Genomic DNA, 24,280 nt, shown 5'->3' on the forward strand with positions numbered 1-24,280 from the left:
TATCCCAACTAATAATAATAATAATAATAATTTTTTTTTTAAAAAAAAAAAAGAAAGAAAGAAAGAGGAAAGGCAAACCCTTAAAGGACAATTCTGAAAGACGTAAACCCTAAAACCCTGATTTGCTTCCACTCACTCTAACTATTTCTCTCAACGCCGGCGGCCCTCAAAGCAGGTATTGAATCATCAACTTTGATTGCAATTTAGAGTTGAGCTTTGTTGATTTCAGCTATATTAATTGGTTATCACTTCTTTGGGTCTCTCTAATTAATAGATACGTCAAGAATGAGGGTTTTCTTTTGGAATTTCATACTCTTTCGCTAAAGTTTATTTCTTGTTTTTGTTGGGGAAATTTTGTTATCTTTCGTTCGATTGTCTATTGTCTACGATTTGTGTGATTTATTTTGTGTTACTTGTTGTTGAAAATTGTTGTTAAATTTCTGAAAAATCTTAAATTTGAATAAAACTGGTTTAGATGAAGAAGAAGAAGGTCAAGACTGGTGGTGAATCGACCACTGTTGTTGATTTGAAGTCTTTAATTCATCAACATTCACTGTTCTTTGATAAGTTGGTTGAGCTTATACCTGCTAAGTTTTATCTACCTACCGATGACAAGGATAAGCCCTGGTATCAGGGTCTTAGCAAGGCCCAAAAGGCTTCAGCCAAGAAGGAAGCTAGGGAGAACATTAAGAAAGCTCGAAGGAATCGATTAGATCCCGATAAGTCTTCTGCAACAACCCTTGATTTGCTCAAGGAAAGCTTGGAGAAGGAGAAAAAGGATGTTGAGAGTGATGATGAAGTTAAAGCTGAGACTAAACCTGTTTTGTCTGGTTTGGATGATGATAATAGGTCAGTTACATATGAAGAGCTAAGACAACGGTTGCGTCGTAGAATTGAAGAGTTTGAGTCTACTCGGAGCAATGGTGGCTCGGAGCCTAGAATAACCAAGAGGTATGAGAGGAATGAGAGGAGAAGCATTGAGTATAAGAAGCGTAAAAGGGAAGGTGAGTTTGGAGACAAGGCAGCTAAACCTGATGTTTCGAAGAAGAAAGTAGAGGAAGATGTTGAAGAAGCCTCAAAGGTGCTTTCATTTGGTCATGTTAAGCTCAGTAATGATGAAGAGCATGAGAAGAAGAAGAGGAGGGTTTCAAAAGCGAGGGAACTTGAGAGAGCAAAGAAGTTGGAGGAAGCGAAGAATGATCCAGAGAAAGGAGAGATTATCTCAAAGAAGCATTCTTGGGATGCTGCAACGAGTAGAGCTGCTGGGAAAAAGGTTCATGATGATCCCAAGCTGTTGAAACAGAGCTTAAACAAGGATAAGAAGAGGCAACAGAAGAATGCCGAGAAGTGGAAGGAAAGGATTCAAACGACTGAGAAATTGAAATCAGAGAGACAGCAGAAGAGGTCACAGAACATAGAGCAGAAGAAACAGGATAAGAAGATGCGCCGAATCGCTAAGAGGGAAAAGAAGCTCATGCGGCCGGGATTTGAAGGTCGGAAGGAGGGTTTTATCAATGACAAATCAACTTAATAATTAGATTGGCTTGCTATAACCATTATGAAAAGCTTGAGATTCACAAGAACTGGTAAAACAGATTATAAATATGTTTTTCTCACAAATTGGTTAGCCTATTTGTCTTACATTATAGTTGATTTTGGTTCATCTTATTCTGTTGCTGCTTAAATTTTACTACTGCTCTGATGTTTTTTCTTGGCGCCTTTGCCACATATCAATTACAGTTTTCGAATTCAGGAGTTTACGTGATTATTTATTTATTTAAACTTGCCAAAGTGTTTAGATTAGAACATAGCTTTTGGCAATAGGATGTGTTGTGTATGTCAAACTCAAGACTAAATATCATGTAAGATTATACTAGCATTAAATGATCTATGTATGTCCTATGAGACACAAATTGTAACCCTACCAAAGCATGTTTAGCCTTGTTTTGGTTATAAGCTAAGCATCCTATGGTTTGACACAAACAATGGATTTTTATTATGCTTTCACATAATATTCGAAAAAAATGATGTTATTAGTGTTTACAGATGATAATGTAATGGTGTTTATTGTTAAAGATATTTACTTTAGTTTTTTATGAAGAGAAAATTGGAGAGTAGAACAATAGGAAAGAAAGTTATTTGGTAGAAGAGATGAAAAAAAAAAGTGAAAGAAAGTTCTACTAACACTAAAAATTGCACTTGAAAGGGTTGCTTATTCGATCTAATTAATACTATTTTGGTCAAAAACAACATCCAATCTGTCACATTTCATATTTTAGCTAATATATGCTTGATAGGCAATAATAGTCCTATATATATGCTTGATTATACTTAAGTGATACAATGATAAATGGCTAAACATAGAGAAATTAAATAATATTATATATATTATAATTTTTAAATGTATATATTTATATATAATTAAGTGGGGATTAGATTGGATCGGTTGTTTTTTGAGATTAGACAACATTCAATTTGTACAAGTGCAGATTTTAAATTTTCCGTTCTAGTATAATCCACACAAATGTGGATATTTGTATTTTACAGATTGAATTGGATTGAATCGTGCGAATTGAATGGAATTAGATACTTTGTGAATAACCCTATTTATTTTTTAACAGCAAAAGTATCCAAGTTACATGTCATAAATTTTGTTGTTAGATGCCGATGTGATAAAATAATTTGCTAAAAGTTGCACTTAAGTACCTACAGTTAGAATGATGCTAAAGAAATATGAGTATTAGTGTAATTTTTATCACAATTTAATTATGCTTGTCGCATCTATCACAATATCATCTCAAAAATAAAAATCTAATGATAAAGTTAATGTACTTATAGTAATTAGAAGTTGATTTAAATAATTTCTTATTAAGCATGAGATTGGTTTGGGCTCTCTTGTGGAAGACCGGTCCAATAATTTCTCATCTCTTGTTTGCTGATGATAACTTTTTCTTTTCTTGAAACTTCAACCAATTGTTCTCGTTTCGAAGAAATATTTTTGTTGTATGAATATTCTCCAGATTAACTTGTTAATTTACATAAATTTGTGGTCTATTTTTCTTAGTATGCTTACAAATTTTGTGCTTTTTGGCGCATATTCTTGGGATCCCTCTAGTTCTTTGTCATGACAAGTAACTCAATCTTCCTTGTTTTGTGAGTAAAAGTATGAATAATCTCTTTCAATCTATCAAAGATAGAATTTAGAACAAACTCTTAAGTTTAAGCTTTTCTTTTTCGAGGAAGGGAAGTTCTCTTGAAATCTTTATTCAAACCATTTCTACTTATGTAAGAATTTATTCCGCTTGCCAGTGGGAATTGTGAATAAAAAATACATCGCATGCGTGCTAGATTCTAATAGGAGTGGATTGATGATAAGAAAAAGATGCACTGATGTACTTGGTCTATCTATGTTGGCATAAAAATGATGAAGGTATGGATTTTCATGACATGTTCCTATTTAATCAGGTATTACTTACTAAGCAAGTGACTCGTCACCTAGACTCTTTGATTAGTTTATTATATATTTGTAATATTAAATGGGGATAAAAAATTTTGAGTTTGTAATTTTTTTTTTGAATAATTACAAACAAAAATTTTGAGTTTGTAATTAATATAAACTTAGGTGCCGTTTGGTAACACTTTTGTTTTTCAATTTTTTAATCACAAAATGAAAGTAAAATTTTTGTTTTTAAAAAATTTATTTTTGAAAAACAAAAATGCGTTCTGTAACAACTTTTGTTTTTCAATTTTAAAAACTATAAACAAAAGTGTGTTCTGTAAAGTTCATTTTTATTTTTATTTTTTGATTTTATTTAAGTTGGATCTAGGTCCGAGGTCGGATTCGGGTTCGGATCAGAAGCTGGGTTCAGCGCCAGGGCTGTGGGGAGGAGATTTGGTCCGGGTCTGGTCGTAATCCGAAAGATTGATTACGAAAAAAAACAGTTTAAAAAAATATTGAAAGTGATTTTTTTTTTGTTTTTAAAATTTTGATTTCTAATTATAAAATTGAAAAGTAAAAACAATTTTATAAACATGATTTTGAAAAATATTTTCACTTTTCCACTTTTAAAAACAGAAAACTGATTAAAAAAGTGTTACCAAATGCCACCTTAATAATTTGTTTTAGCATCATAAATACTTGTAAATATGTAAATTTCATCTAGTTTGGTGAATACTATTTTTACTTGTTTTAGAATCTTGGTTACATGTGTTCTATATTAAGAAGTCTATACTAATAAGCCACTAAGGCTAGCTAAGTGGTGAGGGAGGGATGAGAAAAAGGGAGAGATCATAGGTTAGAACCCAAGACTTTTAAACTATTAAGCTAATATATGATTGTAAGTCTATACTAATGAAATTAGACAAAAATTACAATTTCAAACTTATGCCAATCAAAACATGATGAGTTTAGCCGATTAGAAGCTCAAAACTTTAATTACTTATCTCTTAAATATCTCTATTGTGGTGAATCCACAATTCACCTCATTCAAGAACACACAACAAAGAACATATCAACATAAACCAGAAATCGAAAATGCAAACCAAAAACCAGCAATGAATTCAAACCAGTAAGAACTTTTAAGCAAACAACAATTAAAGAACTTTAAGCAGATAAAATGGCACCTTTCTTTTACGAGGTTCGAACATAGATCAATGTAATCTATGCCTACATCCTCGGGAAACAATCAGCATACTTCTTTATTGATTAATCAAGAATGATTACAAGTGATTTGATCACAACAGAGAGGATCAATTACAGAAGGAGTCAAGCTCCTAATCCTCTCAATCACTCAGTCTCAATTCTCTCTCACTCTCTGATTTTGTGTCTCAATTAGTGTCACATAGAATTGTCTTGGTTTAGAGTTTATATAGGTGTAGTACATGAAGAGAGTTCCCTCCTAAACCAACTAACAAAACTAACATTTGACTTGTCCAATCCGAGAGTGCCACATGTCCTGAATTTTAGACTTATGTCTAAAAATACCACAATTATCCACCTTTTTTAGTCATAAGTCTGAAAGTATGCATGCTCAATGTTTCCTGGTACCTCCGAGAGTCTGTCAACTCGGCAGTGTTGTGATGTTGAGCAAGTTTAGACAATGTCTAAACTTTGCTAAAGTCACACACTTGGTCATCACATACGGGGTTGTCATCTGTCTTAACCTTCTTCACTTGCACTTCACCACTTGCAATAATTTCTCTGATGTAGTGGAGTCTGATGTCAATGTGTTTACTTCTTTCATGGAACATTGGATTCTTCATCAAATGAAGAGCACTCTGATTATCACAGTAGACAGTGATATCAGTGGCATTAATCTTCATTTCTTGTACAAATCCTTTCAACCAAACTCGCTTCCTTTATTGCTTCGTGGTCGCCATGTACTCGGCCTTCAGTTGTAGATAGTGCAACCACCTTTTGTAGATTAGATTTCCAACAAACACATCCACCTGCGTAAAACAAGAACCGGTGCCGAGGCTTACGGTGTACATGCTTCTGCATAGTCGAATCGACATAGCCGATGACATTACGGGGAGAAATGTTGTCTTTGTGAAATTTTAAACCAATGTCCAAGGTTCCTCGACATATGCGAGAGTCCATTTGATCGGCAGCCCGGTGTTCGGTGCCGGGATTGGCAATGAACCTACTTACAACACTCATTGCATAGGCCAAATCTGAGGTCTTGTGCATACCATAGAATACATAAGACTCCCAACACATGATGCATATGGTATGTTATCCATGAATCTTTTGTCTACTTCAGTTTTAGGTGATTGAGCTTGTGTAAGTTTGAAATGAGGAGCAATGGGAGATGTTACCTGTTTAGCCTTGTCCATGTTGAACTTGTCTAGAACCTTTTGAAGATAACTTTTCTAAGATAGCATGATATATTCTGGTCTCTTTCTGATAATGTCAATTCCCAGTATCTTGTTTGCCCTCCCTAGATCTTTCATATCGAATTCACTACTCAGTTTCATCTTGATTTTGTCAACTTCACTCCTTAGTTTACCTATGATCAAGATATCATCTACATAGAGAAGTAGATAAACTTGATCATTGTAGTAAACACAGGGATCGTATTTGCTTTTGTTGAAACCAATTCGAATCATGAACTCATCAAATCTTAAGTTCCATTGTCTTGGAGCTTGCTTGAGGCCGTATAGGGATTTCTTGAGTAGACACACTTTGTCTTCTGAGTTTTCAACTTCAGCCCTTCGGAATGGCCATGTAAATTTCTTCATCTAGCATACCATGCAAAAATGCGATCTTCGACATCCATCGATCCACCTCATAATCGAATTTAAACAGAGCCATCATGATTCTTATTGATGTTTGTTTGACAACGGGGGAGAAGATATCATTGTAATCTATACCTTCTTTTTGATTGAATCCCTTTGTACAAGCCTTGCCTTGTATCCGACCTTGCGAGTTCCATTGTCACTTTCTTTTCTGCGAAAATCCACTTGCACCTATGATTCTCTCGTCCTTTAGGTCTTTTCACCACTATCCATGTCTTGTTCTTGATCAATGAGTTCATCTCTTCATTAACAGCCATTAACCATTTTTCTCTAGCCTTACCCCGAATTGCTTCGGTGTAATCGAGAGGTTCGTAGTTTTCAATCTCTTCGTTAAAGGCAAAGGCAAAAGCAAGGTACATTCGAAGCGGAAGTAATGCGCATAACCAAATCTATCTGGGGCTTTTGCTTCCCTTCTTTCTCTGTCCCTTGCAAGTTGGTAATCACTTAGATTTTCTTGATTTACATTGTCATCATCAGATTCAACTCGAGCTTCCCCAGTTTCTGTCAGTGGTGCATCTGGTGTATCACAGTTTTGACTTGGTTCATCTTGATCCACCTGAACTTGTACCCTTCTATTCAAAATCGAATTCTGTCCAGGTCTCATAGCCATTTCATTCTCTTTGAACACTACATCTCTACTAATAATGCACTTCTTATAACCATCTTCCAAACACCAGAGCTTGTATCCTTTCACACCATCTGGATAGCCTAGGAATAAACATTTCAAGGCCCTAGGTTCAAGTTTGTCTTGTCTAACATGAGCATAGGCAAGACAACCAAAAACCTTTAAGTGATCATAATTTGGTTTGTTTCCAGTCCATATCTCTTGAGGTGTTTTGAAATTCAATGCAACAGAGGGACATCTGTTGATTAAATAGCATGCAGTCTTCACTGCCTCACCCCAAAAATGTTTCTGCAATCCTGCACCCTTCAGCATACACCTAACCCTTTCTAGAATGGTTCTGTTCATTCTCTCAGCCAAGCCATTCTGTTGAGGTGTCTTAATCACTGATTTGTGTCTCTTGATTCCAGTTTTGGCACAATAATCCTTGAATTCATCTGAGCAGTATTCCAGTCCATTGTCTGTCCTCAAAACCTTTAGTTTTCTACCTGTTTGGTTTTCCATGAGCTTTCTCCAATTGCTGAAAGTTTCCAAAGCTTGACTCTTGTTTCTCAACATGAAAACCCAAACCTTCCTACTGAAATCATCAATAATGCTCATGAAGTAATTGGCACCTCCAAGGGATTGTGTTCTTGATGGCCCCCACAGATCTGAATGCACATAGTTGAGTGGTTCCTTGGTGATATGTATGCCAGTAGGGAACTTGACCCTGCAACTCTTTCCTAAAACACACTCTTCACAGAACTCCAATTTCCCATTCAACTTATCCCTTAACAGACCTTGTTTGTCTAGTTCAATTAGACCTCTTTCACTCACATGCCCTAATCTCAAATGCCACATTCTAGTTTTGTCCCCAGTACTGTCATTAACAGCAGCATTTGCTGTTCCCAACACTGCCTTCCCATTAAGAACATAGATACCATTTCTGATATCACCTTTCATGACTACAAGTGAGCCTTTTATTACTCTTAAAGACTCATCAATCTTAATAGAACATCCACTAGCAGCTAATTCTCCAATAGACAGTAAGTTTCTCTTAAGTTCAGGGACATACCTGACATTTTTGACTGTCCTCTTGATGCCATCATGCATGGTAAACAACACAGATCCAATTCCTTTGATACGACGGGCTTTGTTGTTTCCCAGGAGTACATTTCCACCTTGTATCTCCTTGAATTCACGAACGATTTCGTGAGGTGTCATGTGAAATGAGCACCCGTAATCTAATATCCATTCTCCGCTGATTCCTTGCGACACTACCAATACATCCGCCGATTCGTATCCATCCTCTCGCAACATTAGTTTCACCTCTCTCTTTACTTTTACCTCTAGAATTCTTTGCTTTCAATGCTTTCTACATTCATCTCGAAAGTGTCCTTCTTTACTTGATAATGAGAATTTCCCAGGTCTTGAATTTGGATTTGTTCTTGGATTGGCTAACCGCCTAAACTTATTCTTGAATTCTCTCTGTCGGGTCTTCCTCTTCCGATGTACAGACTATCACCATTCGAATCTCCCCTGTCATCAGTTTTCTTTTGAATTTCCTTTGAGTTGAGTGCAGCCTTTACCTCTGACATTGTCAATGTATCTTTTCCATAAAGAATGGTGTCTACGAAATGCTCATAGGTTTTAGGTAGAGAACTCAGCAAAATAATTGCTTGATCCTCTTCCTCGATCTTGACACCTATGTTGTTCAAATCAAGAACTATTCTATTGAATTCATCAAGGTGACATCTCAGTTCTTTGCTTTCATCCATTCTCATTGCATAGAGCTTTTTCTTTAGATACAGTTTGTTGGCTAGGGATTTCTTCAAGTAGATGGAAGCAAGTTTAATCCACAGACCAGGAAAGAGCGTAGTTTCATCTGATACTTCTCTCAGGACCTCATCTCCAAGACTTAGTAAAATGGCACTGTGAGCTTTTGATTCTGTGTCTCTTTTGATCTTTACATCTGTTAGTTCTTCAAGTTGATTAGGTTCGATAGCTTCTGAGATTCCCTGATGAACAAGCAAAGCTTTCATCTTGATTCTCCATAAGCTGAAGTCGTTTGTCCCTGTGAACTTGTCAACTTCGAATCTTGCTGATGACATTTTCAGGTTGTGTTCTTTGAGTCTTGAACCGATTCTTGAATGTCAATTCTTTCCTTAACCTTGCTCTGATACCATTTGTGGTGAATCCACAATTCACCTCATTCAAGAACACACAACAAAGAACATATCAACATAAACCAGAAAACGAAAATGCAATCCAAAAACCAGCAATGAATTCAAACCAGTAAGAACTTTTAAGCAAACAACAATTAAAGAACTTTAAACAGATAAAAATGGCACCTTTCTCTTACGAGGTTCGAACATAGATCAATGTAATCTATGCCTACATCCTCGGGAAACAATCAGCATACTTCTTTATTGATTAATCAAGAATGATTACAAGTGATTTGATCACGCAGAGTAGATCGATTACAGAAGGAGTCAAGCTCCTAATCCTCTCAATCACTCAGTCTCAATTCTCTCTCACTCTCTGATTTTGTGTCTCAATTAGTGTCCCATAGAATTGTCTTGGTTTAGAGTTTATATAGGTGTAGTACATGAAGAGAGTTCCCTCCTAAACCAACTAACAAAACTAACATTTGACTTGTCCAATCCGAGAGTGCCACATGTCCTGAATTTTAGACTTATGTCTAAAAATACCACATCTATAATAAGTACTATATTGGATTTAATTATATAAAACTCAAAATACTACATTACCAACTTTGTATTATACACTATACATACACACAAATCCATATATTATACTTAAAAACTTGTTTCATACCTGAATCAGCTTCTCTCATCTTCTTATTATTGCTTGGTAAAACAATATCATCTTGACCTCTCGGCCTACTACGATCATCCCGAGGATCATGCGCTCCCGCAAAAGATATGAATAAATACGTCATCGAGTTGCAGCAAGAATCGATGATTTTTCTCCGAAACCAAACAAAGAAATACTTACTCTTTGTTCGAGTACGAAGAGCTTTCCATGGACGATTAATGGGTCGAAGCGGGGTATTTACCAGGTGGAGAGTCGTTTAGCAGAGAAGAAAGAAAAGAGTGAGTTCCAAGTAAGATAGGAGGAGATGAAGTCGATTCCGTAGCGATGAAGTGGCCATTCGATTACGAGTGTTAATGGGTCTAACCCAAATGCTGTGGCTATGTAACCCAAATCTATTCGTTGATCCTCACAAACAGCGAGCTGAAGTAGGTTGGAAAGTGAAGGACAGTAGAGTAAGAGCATGATCCTTCTTCTACCTTTGTCTTCCTCAGACATAGATATTTTCTGGTATGGAAGGAAAGTTGGTTGTGTCTTCTCGATCGGTGACTGTGAGCAGGGACGGACCCAAGTGTATTAGTTTGGGGGCTATAGCCTCCTTAGCAAAAATATTGCCTTTTCAAAAATTAAATGTAATTTTTTAAATTTGATAATTATAGATCAAAATCGTAAAAAAAGCTCCCATAAAATTAAATAAATCTAGTAAGAATAATTATAATATAGGTATAAATATTTTTGAATGATAAATAAGCCCCACAAAGTAAAATTTCTGGGTCCGTGACTGATTGTGAGTGATCACTCTACTCAGTTCTTCAAGTAACCTTGTTGACATGCTCTGGTGTTTATTCCTTTCAAGAGCGATGCAACCTTGTTGTAAATGATTAATGAAAAATTTTCATTCTGGACAAAATTTATGATACATGTTACTTTTTTTTTTTGTGTTGACAGAATTTTATTAGATTGTTTTCTTATTTAGCATTACTAATACTAGATTAATTAGGGGTATGATAAAATAACCCCTCCAAAATTATTGCATTTTTGCTTTGTAATTTTTGCGAGATTTTGAAGTTTCAATGAACTAATGAAAACTGATAATGTAAGAATTTTTTTTTGCTAAAAGCAAACTCAAGTTATCATCCGAACTAATAAAAAAAAATTAAAATTTATTAATTGACATTGATTTCCAACTAGCTTAAAAAAATTATAGGATTTTTGTAAATTTATTCGGATTGTATTAAGCTGGTTGTAGCGGTTACTTTATTATACCTCTAATTAATCTAGTAATGCTATATTAAACGTCTAAAATTCTATATTTTTATGTTATATTAGTTTTCAGGTCAATTATGTTTAAGTCAATGATACTTATTCATACTAATAACATTTAGGATACTTTCACAATTCATTTTTTTTTTCAAATGCATCCCTATCTGTTTTGGTATTTAAAAGTAATTTTTAATCTATTTTTTTTATAATTATATAAGACATCTTAAAAAATTTAGAGAAATTCAAAATAATTTATAATATAAGAAATATTATTCAAATAGTCTATTTCACACAAATAAAACAGTCACGCTTGCAACATATTCATATTTCAGCGTATTAAATTCTTTTAAATTTTTTAAAAGTTTATAGGATGTCTTAAATAATTATAATGTACATGACTATAAAAAAATTGAACTAATAAATTGTCTCGGATGCCAAAACAGGTGGCAATTTGTGTTCGTCGGTCATGTTGGTGTTGTGTCGAGACTTAGGTTTGCAAACAAATATCAAACCTAACCCGACCCATTTATTAATCGTGTCAAAAATTAAAACCCAAACTCAATCGTTTTTTAAATGGATTGACCTGACTTATCCTGTTTATATAAAAAATCATGCTTAATTTTAGTTAACTTATCAACTCATTAACATGTTTATAAAAAACTTAACATGTTTACAATCTTATTATAACATATTTATGAGCAATTTAACATATTTATATCTTATTTAACTAAAAAAATATAATTTACATATTATAAATTTAAAAACATATACTCTTACATAGATTATTATCGTATCATTTTTAAATTAAGCGTATCAAACTAAAAGTAAGAGCATTGTTATTAGGGCACCAGTGATGCCTAGCACCTTCTCAACATACCGCGTTGCGATTGGCTAGCGATATTCCTTAAAAGCTATTATATTAAATTATATGAGACCCGATATTTAATTTGACCAATAGCGATATTAAAAGATAGAAAGGTAATAGACACCACGGATAGCTTTTAGGATTTTTCTTTACTAAATAAATTAACTTTATCAAGTTAAAAATTACCCATATTCATTTAAAACAAACGGGTTTAGAGGTATATCGGTGTACAATGACGGCGCGAACTACAGCTTCTCATTTCTGAAAAAATATAAAAACATAGGGAAATTCTATAATGCACCCCCTTAAAAGGGATATACAGATACATCTCTATCTGTTTCAGTATCCGAAATAATTTTTTAGTCAAATTTTTTCTCATAGTCATGTAAATTATAGTTATTTAAGACATCCTGCAAAATTTTAAGAAATTCGGAAAAATTTAACATGCCGAAAATTACGTTCTAACAGTGTGTTGCACGCGTGACTATTTTATTTTATACGCGTGTAAAATAGACTGTTTGAACATTGTTTTCTATATTGTAAATTATTCTGAATCTCTCAAAATTTTGTAGAATATCTTAAATAGCTATAACGTATATGAATATAAAAAAAATTAGACTAAATTTTTTTTCTAAATGCCGAAATAAGTAGAGGATGCATCAGTACATCCTTTTAAATGGGTGCGTAGAATCACCCAAAAATATATAATGGAAAATGTAAAGGCACACTCAAATTCAACCCCTTTCTTAGTTGGACCAATACGGTGCGCTTTCTCTTTCCAGACGCAGACAGAGAAAGAGAGAGAAGAGAAGAGAAGAGATCCCATTTCCATATGTGATCTTTCCCCATTTCTTCTCTCTCTCTCTAAAATCTTATACCAGAAGAAAGGTGGGCTTCTCTTCTCTCCTCCTCATTGCGAACAACAAGCCTTTTCTAACAGCTTACCACAGCATCGCAGTTTGGCGGGTTTGGGTTCCTTCCTCTTTTCTCCTTGTTTTTTTTTGCTTACTTCTTTCAGTGATTTCAAAATTAGGGTTTTGATTTTCAATCTTTTCGTACCCACCGATAAAGATTTGTTCTCTGATAACTATTTTTTTTTTCACCAACTTCTTTGGAATTAGGGTTTTTGGGGTTTCGTTTGATATAAAATTTGAGATGTATGCTGATCGAGAGGACGCTGAGAATAGGAGGTCGATAAAGGACCGTCTTAATGGTAGCTTTAGAGATTTCGGGTCAAGTTGGTCTATTCGAGCCAATAAGACTAGAGAATGTCGAAGTACTAATTTCCCTTGAAATGCTTTGTTTATTTGCATTTGATATTTTGAGGAAGTACTAATTTTATTTTGTACTCTTGGCTATTGGGTAATGGGTTTTCAGTGGAAAAATTTCTCAATCGTTAATCTTTAGCTTTTTTTTAGGTATTGTGAGGTTTGGAAGCACAATTATGACTGAGTAGTTGTTATTCCCTTTTGCAGACAAAGGCAAGATGACAAATGGGAACATGATCTTTATGAGGATAATGAAGCTCAAGTTTCAAGTATGGATTAAAATAATATCACATGCAATGCAACTGAAAACTAATTAATGTCTATTGTTGGTTTTCAGTATGTATCTTATGTTGTTTTGAGTTTGACTATGTGTTAATGGCTTATGAAGATCGCCAAATTGATTCTCGAGATCTTCGTTTGAAGCTCCAAAGGAAAAATCAACAAGCATCTGTAAGTGGAAGAGGGTCTCATTCAGGCGTGAGAGATCTTCGTGAAAAGCTTTCTGGTAGTATGGATCCACAGCCTGTGAATTACGATCCACATAAGCCTTCACTGGAGGCCGCCAAGCCAACCAGGAGAAGTGTTGCTGTTGCAGTTGCACCGGAGAATAGAAAGGTTGCCAATTCAGCTGCTAAGAAGAAGGCCCCACAAAAGGCATGAATGGATTATTTTTACCATATTTTGCTTTAGCTTAGTTTTTTGAAAAATAGTAATCACAATACAGCACAATCTTGTTGTATAATAAATGAACTCAAATGAAACAAAAAGTTCACTAAATGAATGAAGTAATGATCCAAAAACACATGTTATTGTTAGTATTACTGTATTTAATCTTTCTGATTGTTTACTCATTGTTGGTCCAGGCAAGTACATCAGTGGATGGCTTTCTCTTTCTTTATCTAATACTCTTTTGTCAATTCTTGTGTGCCAATGCGACCCTCCGATCCGCCATCGGAGAAGAAGAATTCTCCGAGGAGTTGCTGCTGAGACCTTTACCAGATCGAAAGATTCTTGCCCACTTCCATTTCGGAATTAGTGCTCCGCCAATCAGCTCCAATGGCCACCACCACCATCTGTTCCCCAAAGCTATATCTCAGCTGGTATGAACTTGCTTGCCCTCTTCTTTTGAAAATTATTTTTGAGGGAAAAATAAAAAGGTAAAGGACTAAAATTTAGAGAGTAGAAATTCAATTATAGGAACTTTAACTCTCAGATCTTGTGAATTTTCTATTTTTGGTTTCTGGGTCTAACTAATGTTGATTAATTTTAGATTCTTCAAGACCCTGATTTCAGTTCAATAAGAATGAATCTTTGAAAGTCCTGACTGATCCAATCGTTTTCTTAAATACTATATATTTCACTTCAAGAACAAACCCATGTGTATATTAGGAGCCATGGTGCCCAACACAATTATGAGTTAGCTTCATATAAATAGTTAGCGGTTGTCTATAATAGTTGTTAAAGTAAAATAAGGGAGAAGTGATATTGAATTGTACAAGATGTTAGGCACTATGGGTGCATTTTAGCATTTCTCTTAGGTTAGTATATTCATGAGAAGTAGTAGGTGTTTGTAAATACTTAATAATTTACAGGATATTGTTCCATGGACAGGTTAAGAAATTTCAACTTAAGGAAATGGAATTGTCTTTCACACAAGGTCGCTGGAACTATGAAAGCTGGGGTGGTTTTGACCCCATACCAAGCAATAATGCCAAACCTCCTGGAGTTGAGTTATGGGCTGTCTTTGATGTTCCTCAACATCAAGTTGATGCTTCATGGAAGAATCTAACTCATGCTCTTTCTGGTCTGTTTTGTGCTTCCATCAACTTTTTAGAATCTTCAACCTCTTATTCTGCTCCTCAATGGGGATTTCGGTCGGCTTCAGGGAGTCTGAGATACGGTACTTTGCCAAGGGAGGCTGTTTGTACTGAGAATCTTACACCTTGGCTCAAGCTTCTTCCTTGTCGAGACAAAGCTGGGCTTGCTGCATTAATGGATAGACCGTCTATTTACAAAGGATTTTATCATTCGCAGCGTTTGCATTTGACCTCAAATGAATTTGATTCGAATGGTGTAGATTCAGGCATCCTACTTGAGCAAACACTTACAGTTGTTCTGCAGCCTCATGAGAGGAGAACCCTTATAACTTCCCAGGAAACAAAACCGCAACCAAGTTGGTCTTTGACTACAATTTTTGGGAGGGAAGTCAATGGAAGATGTGTTCTTGCTAAGTCCAGTAATGTATATCTTCAACTTGATGGGGGTCTAGTTGCTGAACTGGATAAGCTTCCGAAAGAAAATGAAATTTCTGTTGCTGATGATATAGTTTATGAAGGTTTGAGGAGTAGTCCTGGATTTCAATTGTCTGTGAAGCCTGACAGGGTACTGGAGGAAGTTGTTGGCTCCTATAAGAGTAACCCTTCACTTCTGTATGTATATTCGGTTGAGAAGTATAGCGAATCAGAGCCATTTGATTTGGGCCTAACATGGAAGCTTCCTGTTGTTTGGTCATGTCAGCAAGCACCATTACATGCTAGTAGATTCTTAATGGGAAGTGGGAATGAAAGGGGTGCTATTGCTATATCCTTCAAACCCACTGGATTGAATGGGAATCTATTGCATTTCGATACAACAAAAGAGAGTTGCAAATTGCAGGTTAAGATTTTCCAAGTAGTGCCTTGGTATATCAAGGTGTATTATCATACACTACAAGTATTTGTTGATGAACAACCACAAACAGTTTCAGATTCTGTTGAGAAGATGCACGTTTCGCCTTCTGAAGACAAGGTGTCACCTGGGTCGATGGAGATGTTACTAAAGCTCCCTTGTGCCATGAAATCAGCTGTTGTAACTCTAGAATTCGATAAGGTATGATTTCATCATACTGGCTCAAAATTGCAAGTGCCTCTATTTCCTTAATAACTAGATTAGTACATTTTTGTAGGGATTTTTGCATATTGATGAATATCCACCAGATGCTAATCAGGGATTCGATATCCCGTCGGCCCTAGTAAGCTATCCAGATTTCCAAGCAAGCATACACTACATTGAAGATAAATCTTTGGAGACCTTACCTATTTTAGCAAAACTTCAGGTACAGTTCAAAAATGTTATGTTAATTATAAACATGTTCTACTTTGGATTAGATTTTGTATTTACTTTGTTTTTTTATGGATTTGTAATGTAGGAAAACAGTACTGTTCTGTCTTACACAGAAGTATTACTTGTCCCTTTAACCACTCCAGATTTTAGCATGCCATACAATGTCATCACCATTACATGCACAGTTTTCGCCTTATATTTTGGATCTTTACTAAATGTACTCCGTCGTCGCGTTGCTGAAGAAGAGAGATTTTTAAAGAACAAAGGTAAAACCATACTACTAATCGAGAATTTTCCTTTGTTTATGTTGTACCGGTAGTTCACTAACTCTGTTTGGTTCCAGATTCGAAGAAAGCCAGCCCCATATCTCGGTTCTTATCAAAGTTGTCTTCCAAGATTACAGGAAGACCGTTAAAAACAGCAGAGTCACCTTCCACAAAATCGTCTTTCTTCAGTTCAAAGCTCATACTCAAAATTATATTAGTGGCTGGAATTGCTGTTGTTTGGAAATTCTATTTGGAATGATGTCATCAGTAAACTTGTGTACATTAGGAACCAGCTAATTTTACAAGTAGGCTACACACTGAGATTCCAAATTCACTTTGAAAGTATTTTATTTCACTTTCAGTTTTGACAATCTCAAACTCTAAGAGAACTTTCAATCTTCATTCAACTCATTAGAGAACTCACGATCAGAGTACTTGTACACAATGTCATTACACAAATTTTTACAAATTTTCTGTATGGAACTCTCACAATTTACAATAGGAATAATGTTTGAAAAATTAAAAATAATAAAAGTTGAATTCATCTGATTTTCTTGTAGGGAGCTGAAACAATAGCTTCATCAACATCATTTTCCCTTGTCCTCTTCATGGGAGTGCATCTAAAACGGTTGCTTGAAATGCTTTTAGAGAAGTCATTATTATTATCCTTTTCTAGGATATCTGAAAACAAACCCCATATTATATATTATCAGCTATGCTATAATAAGGAACAAAAACAAAGGTTTGACTGATACAAAGTCAGAACACTATAATCTGATGTACCTGACCTGTACAGGTTTCAATTTCATTGATCCTTAGCTTCTTTAATAGGCTTAAGTCTTCAACTAAATGATTTCTCTTAAAACAAAGGCCTTTGGACAATATGGGACTTGCGCAAAAATCCCCATTTTTACCTAAAGCACAATGGACTTGAATTCGTATAACATCAATTTATGAATCTCAATATACAAATAGTCACATTTCATTTCATAATAGAAAGAGCTGATATATTTACAAACTGAATTATACCCTATTGATCCAACCAAACCAAACTTAAATCACATCAAAAATGCCAAACACATTCCCCTATATATATAAAGGAGACCTTGCCAGCCTTGTCTTGCTCTACAAAAATTCATTTGCAATGTTTACATTCCTTAACATCAAGTTCAACCTGCATTTCAATATAATATGATTACTAATTTGTTTATAGTTCTTCCTTTATGTTTAATTAAGTTTCAGTTAGTATTATTCTAAGCTAGTTGAAAGGGCTGGCATTAAACTTTCATAGATTACCTTAACATGAATGTTCGATTGAGGTGATCGGCAACAGGAGCAGTTAGCGGAGGAAAAACCAAGGCGATTGGAAAGCTTTCGAAGTATAACTCTTAGGTAATTGTAGATGCTGCACATACACAACCAACAATATGCAATTTCTTAGATGAGAGTCTATATGGTATTTACTTCAAGTATCTGAAAGCACAATTTGGCCACACAGGTTACCTTAGTCTATGCCTATTGCAGGATGCAACGAATGCAGATAGAACGCTTATAATACTTCGGATAGAGCGAAATACCTACACATCACATCAATGCAGAATCAAAGAGAAAACCATTTATCCAAAAAAGAGTTTATCAATAGAAGATGCATCAAAGAGAGGAACCTTTGAGAATAGATCTTTCCAAAGAGAATGCCAAAGTGAGAACTCAGACGGCTGAGGCTTTATACGAACAAGATTTATGAGCCGAGTCATGGTGTTTACAACCACCATGAAGGAACTCTCAATAACTTCATATATTTCACAAAATAGAGCACCCAAGTAACTTGCCAATGTAAGAAAACTTTGTATAGAAAAGAGGCATAAATCCCACAAGGACTTTAAGATTGGGTGAACTAGTGTGGCTGCAGACAAAGGATACAATCAGATAAAAGGAAAATTCTGATATAAGCTAGAGAAAATTCTGTGTAATGTTTGTACCTGAACTCAATACATATGAATAGAGATCTTCCAAGGGTGTGATCAAATCCTCGACTAAGAGACCAACTTCGCTATTCAAGAACTCAATTGTAACCAATCCAGTATTGTACAATGCTTCCGTTGTATCAGCTGCAAATCTCCATAGTGGCAGTAAGAAATCAGCCATTACTTCAATTGGGTACATCAGAAAATCTGAGACTTCCGAAACTAGCAGTTTAACTCCTCGTGTTGTCATAAGAAACATCTTCACAGCCTTCTCGAAATTCTGGAGGAACAACATTGTCCCCAGATATTTGACTCTAGAAAGCATCTCCCATGATTCAATCCAGTTGAAAAAAGGACCACAAAGGTGAGAGATAGTAGCCTTTAATAGGGGGACATTCTTATAGAGATCATAAAATCCAATTATCACTGTTACAAGTGAGATTAGTATATAGATAGTTCTAAACAAAGGTCTCATCCAGGGACGATAAAGTGCACAAAATAGTGGATATGACTGAAGAAAGATAACCCAAGTGGGGAGACCTGACTCAAGTAATGTAAGAAGCTTCAAATCTGAGGTGATTACTTGCTTTAGTTTAAATGGAAGATCTTTATTTTTGAACCTGCATAGCAAAAGAATGTCCTCATATACCATTGGTTCTCTGCCACTATTGCTATAACAATCCACTTCCCCATTTTGTTCTGTGTTTCCTGACGGTTTCGGTTCTTGTAGCTGCTGCTGATCCATATCCATTGTGTCGTTTTCATCAAGAGCAGAGTCACTGGCATCGAAGAATATGTCTTCAGAAAAGACCTCATCAGCCTGTGATGCAACTTTCTTCGTCGAATGATGAGGAAATTTTCCTTGCAAAAGAATTAGATTGTTCCTCAATATCTGTGTTTCGGGTTGAGTCCCTGAGAACCATGATGAGATACAACTCAATGCTTGATCAATGCTGTTAAATTCCCATTTAGTCAACGATTTTACTTCGAAAGCCATGGATCCATCTGTCTGTTATGGCAACACATTGTATTATTAAACAAGCCAAACACAATCGATAACAATTTAAGACTATTTTACCTTCTTTCAAGATAATATGTAACTGGTTTATTCAAAGATCATGTTTACTAACTCAATTACAGTTGAGATGATCATGTCAAGGATTCAACTTTCCTTAACTAATTTAATAATTACATGAGGACTGTTGTTTCCTTTGTATCTTAAATCACAGTAACCATTGTCAAAGTAACTTTCTCAATAGACTTGTTTATACCTGAAGCTGATTCAAATAATTGATTCCCCTAACATCTTCCCATGAAACTTCAAACACAATAAAACCATGCAATTCCTTATACAAATTTTTGATGGAAAATGGAGTCTTGTCTCTCCAACTAGCAATGTCAAAAGTGGGAAACCACTTAAACAAGCGATTCGTTTCATGGCCAGAAGAGCTTGAATGGAAACTTGAGCTCCTTAGTAATGGTCTAGTATTTCTAAATGGTGAAGTTCTGTACTGTAATTAAGGAAAAAGTTCAAGTTAAATGATTTTAATTAACATGATAGTGAAAATATCACAATCAAACATTAACACAATTGTCCTAAAACCTCACTTTGGTGGTCACCAACGCCTTGAGGCGGGTTGATGTTGAATGCTTGGCCTTCCTCCATGATTGATTATCAACAAGGATAAAAAACTTATGACTAACAGAGGCGAAATACAAGAATTCCCTTGAAAGATTTGTATTGATATCCCTAAAGGCAAAAGAAACAATGTGAGAAAAATGCCTTGAGGTGTGGTTTCAAGACCAGAAATCATTTTACAAACACGAGCTCATGTGGTCCAAAATATGATTTGACACCACAAACAACAAGTAAGGACAAAGAAGTTGTCTTTGGCATATTTCATAAAATATCTTCCGGGCAACTAGTATTTTGGTGATCAAAGTGTTAGAAACCAAAATTCAACATCACGAATCGAATTCCCCACTACCCACAAAAACAAAAAGAAAGAAATTGACATTTCTGTTCCAAAACATAGTTGACTCGTTTAGATAAGGTTAATTAAGATTTTTTCTTTCTAATTTGACATGTACTAAATCGTGCCTTTTGAATTTTTCAGTATTAAAAATTACCACAAGTTATTAAGATTGTTGTATTTAAAAATTTTCGTCAAATTTCGTTTAATTTTACTAACAGACGCCTAACGTGGTGACTGTAAATGTATATGTATTCCGTCCATACAACTGCTGTTAGTAAAATTGAATGAAATTAGATGAAAACTCTTAACTCAACAATCTTCGGAAGAACTTTTCAAGTTCGGAGGCACGATTTGGTATGTGTTAAGAAAAAAATCCTAATTAGCCATTGTAATATGCAAACTCAGGTACAAAGAAATGAAAAAAACAAAAGCAGTAAAACATGGATGAACTCATATGAATGGTATACTCTTAGCTGAATACAGAAAATGAATATGAATAGTCACTTACCCAATCTGTAAACTTGTTAGAGGATAAAGATGATCAGAACAAGACTCCATGGAATCCATGTTCTCCCACCAGAGAATAGATTTTTATTCACAAAATTATCCTGAATAAATAGATTATACTTCTCTCAAACACTTGAACCCATTAAACCAAATAGCAGAAAGAAAGAAAAAAAAATCTCATACAGTTGAGAAAATCGAAGCTGAATTGTGAAAGCCGAAATGGAGAACAGAAGAAGACTGTACCACCTCTTCGAAACAAAATGGAAACTTTCCATCGACCCAGTTTTGATTATCAGATTTTGATACGTACGCGGAATGGAAAAGAGAATTTGAACGAACGCGTTTTGGTGTGAAAGACTGGTCTCTGCCTTCTTCGTTCTTGAAGATAAACACTAAAGTGTAATCAACATGGAGTAATTTATTTATTTATTTAATTATTTTGATGAGATATGGCATTTCATCTACAAATAGTTGGAGAAGAAGATTGAGTGTAAAGATTGTTAATTTGGTTTGAAGAGGTTGGAAAATGACCTGAAAATGAAATTAGTTAGATTCTGCCATTGATAGTGATAGGGATGAAATTGTAAAGTTATTTTTGGTTGGGTTCTGTTAGCGTAATATTTACGAGAAAGAATCTTATAAATTTTCCTTTACAAAAAGGTCCTTTGCCAGGTGCACATTTATACCCGGAATCACCCACTCCAAAACCCAAAAAACCTAAAAAAAAAATTACAAAAATATTAAAATTTGGGTTAATTTTTACAAAAATACCGTCACGTAAAAGTTTTTAAAAATACTATGTTTTTATAAAACACCAGTAGAACACAAAACAGAACAACTCAAAACAACAGTAGAACAACTAAAAAATACCAGTAGAATACCAGTGAAAACTTTACACTGTATACTGCAGTATGAAACTTATAAAAAAAATACAGTAGAAAAATAAAAAATACCGCCTCACAGTATTTTTGTAAAAAAATAACAAAAATTAGTATACCATGTAAATTTTTCTAAAAAAAAAAAAAGGATTTCAATTTTGGGAGAAATTGAAAAATACTCACTTTTTTTAAACATGAATCAAATTTACTTCTAAATAAAATTAAATTCAATTATACCTATTTTTATGAGTATTGTACTCAAATTATCCTCACACTCACATAATTAAGAGATAATTTTAAACATAATAGATTTATGTTCTTTGTAGATGGATGTGTAGGTTTGTGGGAAAATGTAAAATTTTGATTTAAGTGATAGGGGTAAAATTAGTAGAATAATTGAAAAAAGAAGTAAACATAATAGATTTTTTTTAAAAAAAGTTAAAAATTAAAAATATCAAGTTAAAAGAGGTATATAGTGTAATTTCCTCTTCAATTTTAGTAGATCAGGTTCAGGTGTAACTAGGTTATTTATCAGAAGGGGTTCGGGTTTAATATTTTTAAAAACTCAAAATTTGGAACCTAGTTAGCATTTTTTATTTATTTATTTTTTCTATGTATATATGTTATATAATTATATTATATTTATTCTTTTTAATTGTGAATTTGTGAGTGTTTGTTAAATTGTTAATGTGTTAGTTTATGTAATATGTATATATAATAATAATATATTGTATAATTGTATTATTTAGTAGCTTTTAGTATCTTTCTTGAACCAACACATATAATATATATAGATGATATGTTGGTTCAACAGGATGCAACTTGCAAGGGTTTGGTAGTTGTTGGTGCGGCAGGATCGACTCTGAGGGTTGGCAAACTAGGCGTGTGTCTCGAGCCACTAAATGTTGAGCCCCTAAAATTATAAAAAAAATATTATTAGTATATAGATTAAATATTAAATAATAAGAAAATATAACAAATATTGTTTGGTGTAGTAGTAAAGAGTCTTACTTTAAGTTAAGATATCAAATGATCAATTATCAACCTCTATTTTTTTTATTTTTTTAAAAAAATATATAATGTGTAGTTATGAAGGATTGAAACTTGAAGCTAGGGATGCACACGGGACGAAAAATTGGCGGGGAGTGCTCCCCACGTTCCCATCCCCGCTTAATTATTTCCCATCAGGGATAGGGCAGGGAATCCCCTAATGGGAGCAGGGACGGGACGAGACGAGAAATTCTCTAATGAAATAATGTTAATAATAAAAATTTAAATGTATAAAAATAATAAACTACATAAAAATTATAATATTTCACGTTAATTATTATTCAATAAACTAATTATTATCCAAAACACAACTTGAAATTCATAAAAAAGATACTAAGAAAATACACATAAATTATAAATAATAAAATATTACTAAAAATATAATATAAAATACTAAACAGGTCCATGTCGGGGCAGGAAGTGTGATCCTCGTCCCTGTCCCGTTTAACATTCAGAGACAGAAAGTAATTTCCGTCCCCACCCTATTCCTCATTTAGACGGGAAATTCATGCCCCATTAAGAGCGGGTCCCCGCAAGGCCCCATTCACATAGGAAAATGTGCATACCTACTTGGAGCTCTTAAGATTCCAAAATATTAGAATTACTGTTTTGATAATAATTAAATTATATATAGAGCCCTAAAATTTGATTTTATTTTAGATCTCATATACTTTTTAATCGAGAGGAAGTTGAACCTTTTGTTTCCACTACAAACTTTGGTGCTTGAGTTTCAATTTTAATAAAAAATTTCATTAAGAGCACTTTCATTAGATTCTTTACTTTACTTTTATATTTTTTAAACAGTAATTTGTGACATAAATACTTAAGTTTAACTTTTAATTGTAAATAAATACTTAAATTTAATTTTTGACGGTAATAATATTTAAGTTATAATTTTAGAAATTCTGTAGGTACTTAACTGTTAAGTGTTAAGTAAATTAACACAGACAATCTTTTATTGGTTATATTTTATATTATATATTTATTCATTTTAAATATATATTAATTTATACACATACACATAAAATAAATAAAAATAAAAATAAAATAAGTTTAAAAGAATGAATAATGGTTCCTGTGGAGACACTAATCATAATTAAAAAACAAGAGTATAAAATAACTCACTTGATGCATATTATTTTGTAATAATTCTCTTCTCTATTTTTTTTTTCTTAAAAAAAAATTAACTTATTTAAAAAAAAAAACTAATGTCAATGCTCTAAGTAGTAAGTAATATGAAAAGAAAGTCATATTTTTGTAAATAGTTAAAAAAAAAAATGAAATTATGATCAAAATAATATGAGAAAAGTAATATTATAAAATATAATATTATTATTAGTATAATTTAATATTAATTTTTTTTAATTTAATAAAATAAAAAAAAATATAAAAACTAATTATAAAACAT

The 24,280-nt window shown here is 33.9% G+C and overlaps 3 protein-coding genes across 14 annotated transcripts; 2 read left to right on the top strand and 1 right to left on the bottom strand.

The window, feature by feature from the left end:
* Nucleotides 1-25: 25 nt before the first annotated feature.
* On the top strand, nucleotides 26-1,760 carry LOC115712948 (ribosomal RNA-processing protein 14-C). Its single transcript, XM_030641382.2, has 2 exons — nucleotides 26-175; nucleotides 476-1,760. The coding sequence occupies exon 2, from the start codon at nucleotides 476-478 to the stop codon at nucleotides 1,529-1,531; it is 1,056 nt and encodes a 351-aa protein (XP_030497242.1). The 5' UTR covers nucleotides 26-175; the 3' UTR covers nucleotides 1,532-1,760.
* Nucleotides 1,761-12,613: 10,853 nt separating this feature from the next.
* Nucleotides 12,614-17,046, top strand: LOC115712936 (uncharacterized). 5 transcript variants are annotated; one of them, XM_061114948.1, is made up of 10 exons: nucleotides 12,614-12,827; nucleotides 12,983-13,137; nucleotides 13,318-13,398; nucleotides 13,518-13,711; nucleotides 13,745-13,783; nucleotides 13,993-14,229; nucleotides 14,741-15,997; nucleotides 16,074-16,223; nucleotides 16,317-16,497; nucleotides 16,575-17,046. In XM_061114948.1, exons 2-10 carry the CDS (start codon nucleotides 13,017-13,019, stop codon nucleotides 16,754-16,756), a joined length of 2,442 nt encoding a protein of 813 aa, XP_060970931.1. In that variant the 5' UTR covers nucleotides 12,614-12,827; nucleotides 12,983-13,016; the 3' UTR covers nucleotides 16,757-17,046. The 5 variants fall into 5 exon arrangements, with proteins under 5 accessions (XP_060970931.1, XP_060970930.1, XP_030497225.2 ...); XM_061114947.1 differs by having other exon boundaries at nucleotides 12,983-13,190; nucleotides 13,337-13,398; nucleotides 13,518-13,783; XM_030641365.2 differs by having other exon boundaries at nucleotides 13,518-13,783.
* LOC115712938 (uncharacterized) lies at nucleotides 16,877-21,547 on the bottom strand. 8 transcript variants are annotated; one of them, XR_009687587.1, is made up of 10 exons: nucleotides 21,128-21,525; nucleotides 20,946-21,045; nucleotides 20,070-20,211; nucleotides 19,733-19,972; nucleotides 18,477-19,470; nucleotides 18,162-18,400; nucleotides 18,001-18,074; nucleotides 17,794-17,902; nucleotides 17,286-17,411; nucleotides 16,877-17,178 (listed from the first exon to the last, which is right to left on the bottom strand). XR_009687587.1 is itself a non-coding variant. In XM_061114953.1 (9 exons), the coding sequence occupies exons 2-9, from the start codon at nucleotides 21,002-21,004 to the stop codon at nucleotides 17,343-17,345; spliced, it is 1,926 nt and encodes a 641-aa protein (XP_060970936.1). In that variant the 5' UTR covers nucleotides 21,005-21,045; nucleotides 21,191-21,525; the 3' UTR covers nucleotides 16,877-17,342. The 8 variants fall into 8 exon arrangements, 5 of the variants coding, with proteins under 5 accessions (XP_060970936.1, XP_060970935.1, XP_030497228.2 ...); XR_009687588.1 differs by having other exon boundaries at nucleotides 17,281-17,411; XR_009687589.1 differs by adding an exon at nucleotides 17,527-17,671 and having other exon boundaries at nucleotides 16,877-17,411; nucleotides 21,128-21,522.
* Between the last annotated feature and the right edge of the window lie 2,733 nt (nucleotides 21,548-24,280).

This window comes from Cannabis sativa, chromosome 4 (assembly GCF_029168945.1).
Source record: "Cannabis sativa cultivar Pink pepper isolate KNU-18-1 chromosome 4, ASM2916894v1, whole genome shotgun sequence".
NCBI lineage: Eukaryota > Viridiplantae > Streptophyta > Magnoliopsida > Rosales > Cannabaceae > Cannabis > Cannabis sativa.

Excerpts from the sequence above, each read along its gene's own strand:
- LOC115712948 (XM_030641382.2), top strand. The coding sequence starts at position 476 with ATGAAGAAGAAGAAGGTCAAGACTGGTGGTGAATCGACCACTGTTGTT.
- LOC115712936 (XM_030641365.2), top strand. The coding sequence starts at position 13,017 with ATGTATGCTGATCGAGAGGACGCTGAGAATAGGAGGTCGATAAAGGAC. Across the intron at positions 13,399-13,517 it reads TAATGAAGCTCAAGTTTCAA|ATCGCCAAATTGATTCTCGA; the intron begins GTATGGATTAAA and ends TGGCTTATGAAG. Across the intron at positions 15,998-16,073 it reads TAACTCTAGAATTCGATAAG|GGATTTTTGCATATTGATGA; the intron begins GTATGATTTCAT and ends ACATTTTTGTAG.
- LOC115712938 (XM_061114953.1), bottom strand. The coding sequence starts at position 21,004 with ATGGATTCCATGGAGTCTTGTTCTGATCATCTTTATCCTCTAACAAGT. Across the intron at positions 19,471-19,732 it reads ATTATTTGAATCAGCTTCAG|ACAGATGGATCCATGGCTTT; the intron begins GTATAAACAAGT and ends TTGCCATAACAG. Across the intron at positions 18,075-18,161 it reads GGAAAGATCTATTCTCAAAG|GTATTTCGCTCTATCCGAAG; the intron begins GTTCCTCTCTTT and ends TGTGATGTGTAG.